Below are 12,689 nucleotides of genomic sequence, written 5' to 3' on the forward strand. Positions count from 1 at the left end.
GATAGGTACTCAGTGAAATTTTTGGTAATTACCTGATGAGCCATGTACTGACCAGGCCTCTGTAGGAGAACTTTAATAGGCCAAGAAGTCACTTAAAGTGTATAGTCATAAAACAACAACCAGTTTCTCTAATTAAATAAATTCTGCGGTTGTCATCTATTTTTTTTTTTTTTTTTTTGGTATTATAAGTGAAATTTAAAAGTTCTGAGAAAATACCTGAGGTGAATATTTTGTGTCTCAGGTCCTGGTCTGCCTTAGCTGCTGGTGGCCTGCCTGACAGTGGGACTATATCCTTGTCATTTTTGTTATTAGGCAGGGACGTGGGGACAGCTGTGATTGGGTATGCACATGGGCCTGCAATTATCCACCTTCTAATCACAGCGTTTCTTCCCTCTGATTTTTATGTTTATCTCTAATCATGGTCTTGCTTTGTGCTCACATGCTTGGGTGGAGCAGTGGATTTCTATCTTGGTACCTCATTAGCTAAAACTTTAATTAAGAGGTAGTGAAGTGCCATTGGACTAGAAGGTGTTAGGCTTTAGGAGTGGATTCTTCTCTTTCGGTCAAGTTTAATAATTTTTCAGAAAGACCGTCATCTTTCTCCTGGTTAGAGAGTATATGCCCATGAAAGTATGGGCTAGAGTCATAAAGACTGGGCCCTGAGGTTAGGCATCTCAGCTGACCAGTGTAAATCCTTAGCAGTATCCAGGCACAGAGGTAATAATGTGTTTGTGGGAAGAAAGGCAATTTGATGAATGTTCTGCAAAATGGCTACATGGGCTACCCAATGTGTGGGTGTCTCTGGGAATTGGGGCAGTCTAGGAAGTCCTTCAGGATGCAATAGCTCTAGGCCCAAGGCTGTCTCTACTACTGGTGTTGGCTTAGCAAAACCTTCATTATTGCAGCTGGTAAATGAGAAAGCAGAACCAGAGAAATTTCAAGATTTCCAGCTGTACAGTTCCATGCTTCTAATGTAGAAACGTGGTGTGAGAGGTATGTCCTGGCACCTTTGTGTGGTGCATATCAGTTTCCAGTTTGGTCAGTCTGGGGAACGGGTCAAGATACTTAGCTGACCAGTTATTATTCTGGGTTCCTGCTTTTGGACTTAGAAATGGTATTATGATAATAATAATAATTATTATTAATAGTGCCACATAGACCCTTTTGGGGGGAAGATGGACCAAAGATTTGGAGTTTCTTCCCTGCTCAGTAAATGCAAAGATATAGTTTTGAAAACCTTTTCAATTAATTCTCCTAGTTTTTATTTACTCTGACAATAAAGAGGTCATACGATCCAGCATTTCATTATCTTTTAGAATTTTGGAAATGTAAGTATATTCTTTTTGTGGGCCTTAAAACTTCCTCTGATGATAATGATAGCTTCATATTGAATAAGTCAACACTGAGGAACTGGATAGTGTACGAAGCCATGGGAAACTCACAGTGCACTTTGTACTCTTTCTTTAAATGATGTAGTATGTGTAAAAGCAGTTAGCAAACTGGAAAGCATTATACATGTAAGATATTTTTATGATTCTTCATATTTTTTACTGATCTGTAGACATATTTTTTGGTAGCTTTCTTTGTAATTCATGCTATTACTTCTCTTGTTCTTTTACTTCATTGGTCTTGTGCATTCTTTGAAGGTTGTCTCATGATATGAGTAATTGTCAGGCAATCACATGTAACATCTTTCAGAAATGAAGCCACATACATTTTTATCATGACTCAGATATCAAAGATTGCCGTGTGTCCTAAATTTGCACTGAGAATTCTAATATAGGTGCAGGATAATTTCCTTCAGTTTACAGTCTTATTCTCCTTGAAGCATTTTTTTTTTTTTTTTTGCTACAAATATAATCTTGTAAGTTTTATAAATGTAAAGATAAATAAGAATCATATCCATATCTATGCACTCAATTCTGTGTAAGACAAAGTCCACTTTAAGAAATTCTAAGTTATTTATAATGTGGTATGCCAAGAATTCATCTTGTTAATCTTTCCCTACCTTTAGTTTTCTACAGCGGGATCACATTTTTTTTCTAGCTGAGAATTAATTTAAAAACACTAGATTTGGATGGAACATTTACTGTACCCAGATCAAGACTTCTACTTTTTGTTCTTAATATCCTCATTACAAATAAAAACTGTGAAAAAGCCAACATTTTTCTTTATGAGAGACTCAGATTCTTTTTTGGCTATGTGTATTTACTCATTAACACTACAGTTATGAGTTGCTCTAGCAGAATGTACTTAAGAAGTTAGTGAATTGGAATTATGTAAAATAAGAAAACGATGAAAGGATCTCTAGTTATTCAAAAGATTTAAGTTATTTTGGGGTGCTGGATTAAATTCAGATTCCCAATGAATCAAATAATCAAATTAACATTCACTTTAGATTTTACTAGTGACGCTTAAGTATTTCTTTTAAGACGCTAGGCAAAAGCTTAATCATAGAAAAAAATGATTGGAAATTAAAGTAACTTTTAAGTCAATTACTGTGATATAAGTACAATTAAATTTGCAGTTCAGCCACCTATCTTGTCATGCTCAGAAAGGGTAAGAAGTAGCATATACTTTTTCTTGAATTTATTGGTTTTGTGAATATAAAAGTAAACATCCAACATAAGATTATTTTATGGTTTGTATTTTTTGTAGTATGGTTTGTATTTTTGTATCCAGATTATGAATATTTTACTGGATATAATTCTGTTTATTCCAATTCTTTGTTAATTAGAATTAACTTATTCCCCAATAAGAAAAAGTATTGATGATTTGTGAAGCAGCTCATTTCCAAAGAACACTTTAAAATTTTTCTGTTAGCATTAGTCTTTTAGAATTTGGGTTTAAAACTGGATATATTAAGCAAACTGGATATATTGATTATTGTTACACTTAATATGGCTTTGTCTTTTTCTTTTCTGATGTCGCACAGTTTAAACATATTCACATGAATAAAGCAAACAACATAGCCCCACCTTCTTTCCTCAGGGACTGAAATCTGGGATTGAAATGAGGATCTGACCACACCCATCTCTGGGATAGCAGGACTGTGAGCACCCACTGGGAACACTTAACAGATGGAGCATAATTGGAAAATTGAAATAGTTAATGGTTCCAGCTAATGATGTTTTCCTTTGTTTTTTTTGGCTGTGGACAGGGAAAATGGGAAGCTTTTTGAAAAATAGATTTTTTTTTTAATGAAAAGGACCTAGTTTTCTAAGAGCCTGAGTTATTTTCCTGTTTTGCTCTTCACAAAATATTTATAGTATTACATATTTTATTTGGTCTCTGAAAGACTGAAAGTACAAAACAACAGTTTCCAGTTGTTAAAGTCACTGGCTCTTCAAATTTATGCATTTAGGTAAGCCAAATATCTATGTCATTGTCTAAGTGGGAATCCCCCCCCCCCCCCTTTATTTTTTGGCATAACTCAAATGCTTTAAATCTTACACTTGTTCTTAAGGTCATTGGTCCCAACTTATGGCAGCCAGATGTTTCATAAACTAGAAAATATTGTTTGAAGGATTCAAACCTGCTGACTTTAAAAAATTATGCATTGATATGTGATATTTGTTAATGTGAATGTTATAAAATTCTTATATTATTTGACATTTCATGTGCTTATATCATGATTTTCTAACAAGATTGCGTTTTTTTGTGTCATAGACACTTAAATATTTTTTTGCATTATTTCCTATATCTAGGAAGTACCCATTCATACTATTCATTCATTGATTGCTTTACTACTGTGTCTCATGTAATCAAACAGTGGAATAAGCAATTTTAAGATCTTATCACTTAACCCAGTATCAACCAAATATGCCAAATTCCTAATGACATCTGCCATGCTCTGCCTATGTCAGATCCAGCTCAAGGCAACTTGACAGAATTGACTTTCTGTTTGTGTGTGAGATGAAGCAACCTTGTTGATTATCCCAGATGCATCTGAAATCATCATGTAGTTAGTATTGTGGTGAAGCAGGAGTAAGTGTAGCTATTGTCATTTTGATAATTAGTGACTAAAATGGTTTAAATGTTGGGAACTGTTTCCCCCCATTAAAATCATATCTCTTTTAGCCAATTTATCAGCCAATTCCAGATTCCTTATAAATCTGTACTAAGTTTTTTCTTTGCTTCTACTGCCAAAAATTAATGGAACTTTTAGAAATTGTTTTTATAATTTTTTTTCTCAGGAATAGGATTTAAAAATTTTCAACAGTGAAATACCATATTTACTACCACAACTACTTACCAACTCAGCATTGTTCTCTGTGAGTTTATAATCATAGGAGTAAGGATAGAGCATCATTTGGGAGTATGAGTGGATTGTCACATATGCTTTGATGGAAGAGAGGTTGCTGCGGATGAAATTAGCCAGGGCCTTGGTCTCTCTTTCGGACTCTGCAGCAGGTCCACAGTAAGTGTCATCACAGGGCTTTCGAGAGGCTCCGACTTCTACAAAAGCATATGTCATTAATGGAATGGTCACCTACTAAAGTTCTTACAAAGCATGTTTCAAACTTCCAAATTAGAGAGTTAAAAATAAGCTGTTTTTGGGGCTCCTGGGTGGCTCAGTTGGTTGAGTGCCTGACTCTCGATTTTGGCCCAGGTCATGATCTCGTTGTTTCAGTTTGTGAGATCAAGCCCCACGTTGGGCTCAGCGCTGACAGTGTGAAGCCTGCTTGGGATTCTCTCTCCTCTCTCTCTCTGTCCCTCCCCCTGCTCACCCTCTTTCTCAAAATAAATAAATAAACTTAAAAAGAAAAGCTGTTTTTATAGGCGCCCTCATGATCATGTAGGTATATAAGGCATGCACATACATTTAGTCATGAGATTAGGGTCTTATGTTTTTAAGCTAATGGGGTAAAAAGTTGCATGTGAAATTATCAGTGTGTCTTTGTGTAGTATTATACAATGAAATCTCAATATAGTGCAAGAAAATTAATAAGGGAGAAACTAACATACATGAGAAATTTTCTTATTACTTGTAATCATTTTCTGAGAGTTGAATCACAAAATTGTAATTATATCACATTTTAATTTAAATAATTATTTAATGACTGTCTCCTATAGATGATACATTTCAAAGTAGTAGAATTCTGTCTGGATTGCTCAGCCTTGTGTTTCCAGCATCTAGCACAGCTGGGAACACTATACAGCACACAATATATTTTTTTGAGTGAATAAATAAACTGTGCTTTCAGAAAGCTAGAATTCTAAAATGTAAACCTTGACATTTTTTCTTATTTTAGACACTGTTTTGTTTTCCTATGTTGTTTGTCCTCCCAGGCTTTTCAACAGATGCATGGCAAAATGGTCAGCTAGATACTTACTGCACCAACCAGCATCAAAATTTCTGTTGGGGTCTGTGCCAATGCAGGTGGTTCCAATCTGGGTGGAGCGAGTCTTTCTCCACATTCGGTTCTGAAAGTGGATTGTATGGTTAGGTCAAGTATAATAGAAAGTGGGTTGGTTTTAATTTCATCAGCCCCTCTCAGTACTGGTTCATATACCTTGGTCCAGGTGTAGATATAGCCGTCAATATTGACCACAGGCAAGACATAAAAGTCTAACATGTTGAGAAGTTCTGTCATGTGGCTCTCATGTCCATAGGTGCGAATAGCCTGTGTATGAATTAGGAAGAGAATTTCATGGAAAAATGGAATGTGTGAAATTTACATAGACTGTATGAATATTGACTTTGGTAATAATATCTACCTATTGAGGTAGCTATTTAATATTTAAAAGGCAGTTAGCAAAATTTTACCCATAGTTTTGATTAAAATAGTTTTTAATTCTTCTCTGTTTCCAGGACATTCTATTACATCCATATATAACTCGAATAATTATTTACTTAACTTTTCACTTTAAAGATGAGCAAAGATTTAATAAAACTAGACTATTAAAAAACATTCATTTTCTAATAGTAACTGCAGTAAATTTTTTTCAAAGTGAGTAGGATATGAAGGTAAGACCTGTTTTTAGTAAGTAAGGAATGTCTATGGGTGGCTATGGGTGTTTCTGCTATCATCTAGAAATGTATTTAAGTTTTGTGAAACCTCCTGTAGATAGTCTCACTAGAGAGAATGTCCAATAAGGAAGAGGAATGAAGAAGCCCCCCTTTATGAAGTGAGCTCACACTGGTAGATTTTGGGTGGCTCTCACCAAAGCCTGCATAAAGATGAAAGTCTCCTTCTTACTCCTCTGTATTGAGAAGGGAACCCTGTTAAGGGACTAGCTACCCCTGCTAAGTAATGTGGACATTCCTCTATGAATGAAGGACCTCATACTCATTTATTATGTTCTTTTAGTCATAGTTCCTCAGCCCCAGTATCATGTTAAACTTCAATTCAACTCTTCCCTAGGCTTTTTTGAGTAGACTTTAAAATAGTTAGGGCTTCTATGTATTTATAGTTTTAATATACTTTTTGTGACTCTACACATGTATATTCATTATAAAAACACATGATAAAATATGTGATGTTTAGTTTGGAGGAGCTACAGAACCGTGTTCTTTTTAGTGGTCTAATCTTAGAGATAACCAAAGTAATAATAAAAGTTTTTCCCTTCCAGAGGGCAGATGGCGAGATACCCATTGAAGTTAAATGGTGACAATTGGATACATAACATGTCTAGAAACCAAGATCATGACAAATATATACACAAGTGTTTCACACAAAAGACCGTATATTGTATATAATAATATTCTTAATTTTAAAAGTACTTCAATATTTTAAACTTTTAATTCTGAAATAATTTTAGACTTAGAGAAGAGTTGCTAATGCAAAGAGTTCCCGTATGCCCTTTACTCAGCTTCTCCTAATGTTATCATCTAACTCAATCATGGTACAGCGACCAAAGTGAAGGAATTAACATTGATACAGTAATATAAGTTAAACCATAGGTTTTATTTAGAGTTCGCCAGTTTTTCCACTATTATTTTCTGCTCTATGATCCAATATACAATCCCACACTATGCTGGTTGTCATGTTTCCTTTGTCTCCTCTTCTCTGTGAGAGTTCCTCAGTCTTTGTTTTTTATGACTTTGACACTGTTGAAGAGTACTAGTCTGGTTACTTTGCAGAAGCCCCCTCAATTTGGATTTGTCTCAATTTTTCTTTATGATTAGAGGAAGGTTATGCATTTTTAGGAAGAATACCATAAAGACATTGTGTCTTTTCCGTACATAATACCCAGTGGTACATGATATTGATTTTGTCTTATGCTGATGATGTTACCAGTGATGTTAACCTTGATCACTATTTGGTTAAATAGTTTCTGCTGTTTCTCTACTGTAAACTTTGTCTTTGTAATTTAATACATATTTTTGGGGAGATACTTTGAAACTGCAAATGTCCTATTTGTCTTTAAACTTTTACTCACTAATTTTTGCATCCATACGTAGGTTTTCATGAAATGATTATTACTGTGGTGTTCTAATGGTAATTTTCTCTTTTGTCCATCCTTTGTATATCCATTAGTTATAATTCTTCTTTAAGAAAGATTGTTCCTTCTTTCCCTTTTATATATTTATTGAATAATTTGTTTATATCAATATGGACTCATGGATATTTAAAAAATTTCAGTTAAAGGGATTTCACATATATCTTATTACAATTACAAGGATTGAAAAACAGTATCATTTAGAGTAGGGACCACTATTCATTGTTGTTGTTTTTTTTTGTGAAGTATACGACAGTTATTGTCCAAAAGATAATGACGAAGCTAGTGGTTTATCCACATTTACTTTTAAATGACCTCTCTATTATACTACCAGTTAGTCTCTCCACCAAAGGTGGGTGAGAAAGTTCTGATGAGTCCAATTTAAATAAATCAAATTTGATAACTGTTTTAAAATCTTACAGGGGTTCCTGGGTGGCTGAGTCAGTTAAATGTCCGACTTTGGCTTAGGTCATGATCTCACGGTTCGTTCGTGAGTCGGAGCCCCGCATTGGGCTCTGTGCTGACAGTGCAGAGCCTGCTTGGGATTCTTTCTCTCTCCCTCTCTTCTCTCTGCCCTTCCTCTGTGCACTCTCTCTCAAAATAAAGTTAAAAAATTTAAAAAAAACTTAAAATTTTACCTTATAAATGTTCCCTAAAATTGGGAACTTGTAATTATGATTTTTTTTTCTGTGTTACTACTCTTATTATAGCCTGCTTATAAGAAATTGAAGTTTTTTGTTAAATAAAAAAACACTTTCTACTTCCCTCCGCCCAAAATCATTCTATATACTGACCTCTCTCACAAACCATTGGCAAAATGCAGGGGAAATCCACTCTCTGGCATGGAAACCACAGTCCATGAAAATGGCAGGCTTATGTGGTCTAGCTTTGCCAACCTATTGCAAGCAAAGAAAAAGAGAAACGGTGATTCATCACATTCAGGGGTTAACATTCACTACCCGTCTGGGCTTTGGATTCAACAGGTGAAACTTGACAGCAGCAAGAGATATATCCTGTGATTAAATTAAAACACAATACTAGCACAGTATGTTCTTGCCTCTAGACACTCACAGTGTTTGAACTGAAGGCTTACATGGCTGTTTATTATTTTTATTAAGCTTGACAAGCTCATATTTTTCAGAAGATGCTGATTACACTGCTTAATTGTACTCACGTGGAGGTTATTTTCAGCTGCTATTATTAGGTGACATGACCAAGACAACTGGATGAGTAATTAGAAGTAATCATGATTGTAGCTAATCTTGTAAGAATTTTCTTTCTCTCCCACTTACTCCTTGTCTTTTTGTTTTCTTCATTAGAATTACATGACAAAAATGGCATTAGAGGACGACAGAAACAAATTGTTGCTACGCTTTGTAATGTTGCCTGATAGACGTGAAGTTTATGAACGTCTTTAGCAAATGGATTTGCAAACAACATCTGGGAGAGAAGAATTTCATCAAGGTAGGTGATCATTTACATTGCTTACAGGAATGTGGTTAAATTTATAGGACTTCTCTTATTTTATTGCATTTTCCTTTCGAATAAATCAAAATAATGATTTAAAAATCCACATATGATAAAAGAAGCTAGGGAATCTGTTTGATTCCCTGGGGCATATAGACAGGGAAAGAGTTATAACAATGCTGGGATGAGCATGTCTGTATAACAGATGTTAATGTGTTAGAACTCGTTGATTTAAAGCCCTCAGACATGGCAAGGTCATGGTTAAAAATGATTACCTTGAGGAGATACATAGTGCGTCCTTCAAATGTGGTTCCGATGGCTCTGCGAGAGATGAGGTCTGGATTCTCAGTGGCGACTTGTTGAGTCCAAGCCTCTATCTACCAATGCAACCATTTGTGGATTAATGTGCCATTCTTAGTTCAGTTCCCAAAACAATGTCTGTCTAAATCATGTGCACATCATACCGTTTCCCATTTGTTGTACTTCTCGTAACTGTGTCCAGTGGCACGGACCTGGCTGTCAAACTGGCCTTCTAACACAGATCTCAGGTTGCTTATCAATACTCTGCAATAAACCAAAGGGGAGGCTCCTGTGAACATACGAATATTTCCCAGTGAACATGTGCAAAAACTTAGAGTCACTGTGTTAGTAAATGGTGCAGTACATTCTCCACGGAGTCACATGTGTCCTCTGATCATTCCTGATGCCCTTCAACAGAGCTGCTCATCACAAAGAGTGAACATATCGTTGGAGAGTGCAGGTAAGGCAGGCTCTTTTCTCAGGCCAAACTTGAGATATTTACATTTCCTTGGACTCTAAATTCAGAAAATGGTTTCCCCTGGTACCTGGGGGCATTCTGGATCAGGGCCTTGGGCAGCCACACAAAAGTATGCATTTGAGCCCTATCTATGGTCTTTCTTCCCCACGACTTCCCTGGTTTTAGCACTAAAAGTCACATGTCCCAGGAACCAGTCAGTCCCAGGTAAACTGAGACAGTTGGTCACTTGAGGGCCTTTCTCTAGGTTTTGAGAAAAATGTCTTGATGGGTGGAAATTCAGAAATATTAATAAACTAAAAATTTATTATTAGGCAAAAAATTCTGGGGTTAAAGAACTAGTTTCTGCTTGCCTATTTTTGGTTGGTTTAAAGTAATCAAAGAATGGCTCTGTAGCAAAGTATTATGAAAATTGGTGACAGACCTTTGAGGCCTGCTTATTTCCATAAATGATTGTTCAGGTGAAAGTTCCTATTATAAAAGGCAGGCTGGAAGGTGTGGATTATGTGTGACTTCATTTGTCTTTGCTACTTACTGTTGAATGTAAAAAGTATGTTCTGAAAGGACAAAATTTTATGAGCATTAATGTCCTTGATCACAGCACTGTGAATATTATGGACAGAAGCTAGTTTGCAGAAACTTGTATCATCCACAGTGAAGCCTTGAAATGTTTTTATCTGACATACAGAGAATTGCAGCCACATATCAAAAGTCTACTTCTCCTGTGGCTGCTCCAAGGGCTTTCTGATGAAGTATGTCAGGGACATCCTCTGAACCTCCCTCCTAGTCTCTTCTTCGTTTGGTTAACTTGGGAACGAACTTGTGTCTGTTTATGGAAAATGCAATAAATTAATACTAAATAATATTTTCTCCCTAGCAAGAGGCAAATACTGTCATTTAAAATGTTTTTAAATGTTTATTTGTATATTTATTTTTGAGAGAGAGAGAGAGAGAGAGAGAGAGAGTGTGTGTGAATGGGGGAGGGGCAGAGAGAGAGAGACAGAATCCTAAGCAGGCTCCAGGCTCTGAGCTGTCAGCACAGAGCCCAAGCCAGGCTCAAACTCACAAACCTGAACCAAAGTCAGATGCTTAAGGACTGAGCCACCCAGGTGCCCCCAGGCAAATACTATCTTAAGGTCTTAACTGTCTTAAGGTGGTATTGAAAAGAAAAGGGAAAAGGAGCAGACTTAAAAAGTTAGCTTGCAGAAAGAAAGTTTCTCTTTGAGCAGCCCTCAGTACTTTGTTAGTATACTCATTTTTACAGCTGCTGTAAATGACCACAAATGTAGTATGGTATAAAACAACATGAATTTATTATTTTACGGTGCTGTAAGTTAGAAGTCCAACACCGGTCTCAATGGGCTAAAATCAAGGTGTCAACAAATCAAGGTGCTTCTTTCTAGAAGTTGTATGGGAGAATCTGATTCCTTGCCCCTTCCAGCTCCTAGAGGCTGCCCGCATTCCTTGGCTCTTTGCCCTTGTCTTTGAACTTTGAAGCCAGCAACAGCAGCTCAAGTCCTCTGCATGTCACATCACTCTGACCTCCTCTTCTGCCTCCCTTTAACACTTGTAAGGACCTTGTGATCATGTTGGGCCTATCTGGACAATCTAGGATAATCTACCTATTTTAAGTTTAGCTGTTTAGCAACTTTAACGCCATCTACAACTCTAACTCCTCTTTGCCATGTAATGTGACATATTCAGGTCTTCTGGGGATTAAGATGTAGACATTTTCGGGGTGGGGGGCCATCATTCTGCCTGCTACAGTTAAGAATAATGTTTATAGTATGTTCTATAATTATATTCAACACCCAAATTGGATTGTTAGGGGATAGGGCAGAAGTAGGAAGAATCCAGAATTAGGAATCAAAAGGTCAGGGGTCATAGTTTTGACTAACTGGTAAGTTGACTTCAGAAAAATTATTTAATATCTGGGCCTAATTTCATAATTTTGAGAAGGGGGCATTTGATTAGCCGGTATTAATGTCCTTTTCAGTTGTAAAATGCAGTGACTGGACTCATAGGCCTTGGTCATAGATGTCTTTCAAGGTTTATGAAAAAAAAAAAAAAAATTAAGCTAAAAGTGCCAGTTACCACCTTCATAACTCCAGGAAAACACTTAAAATAGATAGTTTAGGAAAGTGATTTTCAAATGCAATATTTATAAAAACCAAAAACAAACAAAACCAGAACAAAGCAGGCAAAACAAAAACTTGAAAACAAAAAATAAAATTGGCCAAAACCTTTAAGAAAACATCTATATTCCATTCTAAGATCATGCATTTAAAGGAACACATCCTGTGTAACAAAGATGAACTTCTCTGACTGAATGGCAAAGCTAAAACTCCACGAGGAAACCGTAAATGGCATCTACTTTCACTGTAACAAGATTTTTCATCGTCAGCGAGTACAATATCATCTAGGTCACATGGCTTGTTAGTGGGTGCCCAGAGAAAAGAAATCATCACTGAAATGCTCCCAGGCATTCCACAGCCTCAAGACCTTCAATAGACAATTGCGTCTAAGACCTTAAACTGTGGCCAGCTCTGATCTATCAGCAACTAGCTCTGAATAGAGGGACAAGAGACCTTCCCCTGCTTATGGCTATCCTTTCTCTGTACCTAATCCAAAAATTCACATTATTTGGAAGACATAGTGACTATGTATAGATTAGTGTTTTGTTTGGTAGTTAGATGAGACATTCTGGGAGAGTTATTCCTATGTTAACTGTTAAACGTTTTCATCAATATTAAGGACAAAGGAGCATTAAAAAACTGTTAAATTTAAGATGACACCCAAGAGTAAAAGTACCCTCTAGTAAGTTGCAAAAGAGCATCAGAATGAGGTTAATGTGGTTCTGACTTTTGCCTGAAGGCAAGGGATTGACCTGAAATGATCCTATCCAGCCTTGTGATTATTTGATTTTATTAGATTTAGGACAAAGCACTACTTTAGCTGTATTACAAATATTATTACCAAATAATGAGCTTCTATTCTAGGA

At 36.1% G+C, this 12,689-nt stretch overlaps 1 protein-coding gene across 3 annotated transcripts in view; it reads right to left on the minus strand.

The window, feature by feature from the left end:
• Positions 1–12,689, minus strand: part of CPB1 (carboxypeptidase B1) — a 56,713-nt gene that overhangs the window by 9,182 nt on the left and 34,842 nt on the right. For all 3 annotated transcript variants that reach the window (XM_045503345.1, XM_045503346.1, XM_045503347.1), the window contains 6 exons: positions 9,378–9,477; positions 9,189–9,290; positions 8,241–8,342; positions 5,517–5,627; positions 5,337–5,427; positions 4,256–4,458 (listed from right to left, as the gene is read on the minus strand). In XM_045503345.1, the coding sequence (XP_045359301.1) occupies positions 4,256–4,458; positions 5,337–5,427; positions 5,517–5,627; positions 8,241–8,342; positions 9,189–9,290; positions 9,378–9,477 (709 nt within the window). The remainder of the gene's footprint in view (positions 1–4,255; positions 4,459–5,336; positions 5,428–5,516; positions 5,628–8,240; positions 8,343–9,188; positions 9,291–9,377; positions 9,478–12,689) is intronic.

The sequence above is a fragment of the Leopardus geoffroyi genome, chromosome C2 (assembly GCF_018350155.1).
Source record: "Leopardus geoffroyi isolate Oge1 chromosome C2, O.geoffroyi_Oge1_pat1.0, whole genome shotgun sequence".
NCBI classification, from domain to species: domain Eukaryota; kingdom Metazoa; phylum Chordata; class Mammalia; order Carnivora; family Felidae; genus Leopardus; species Leopardus geoffroyi.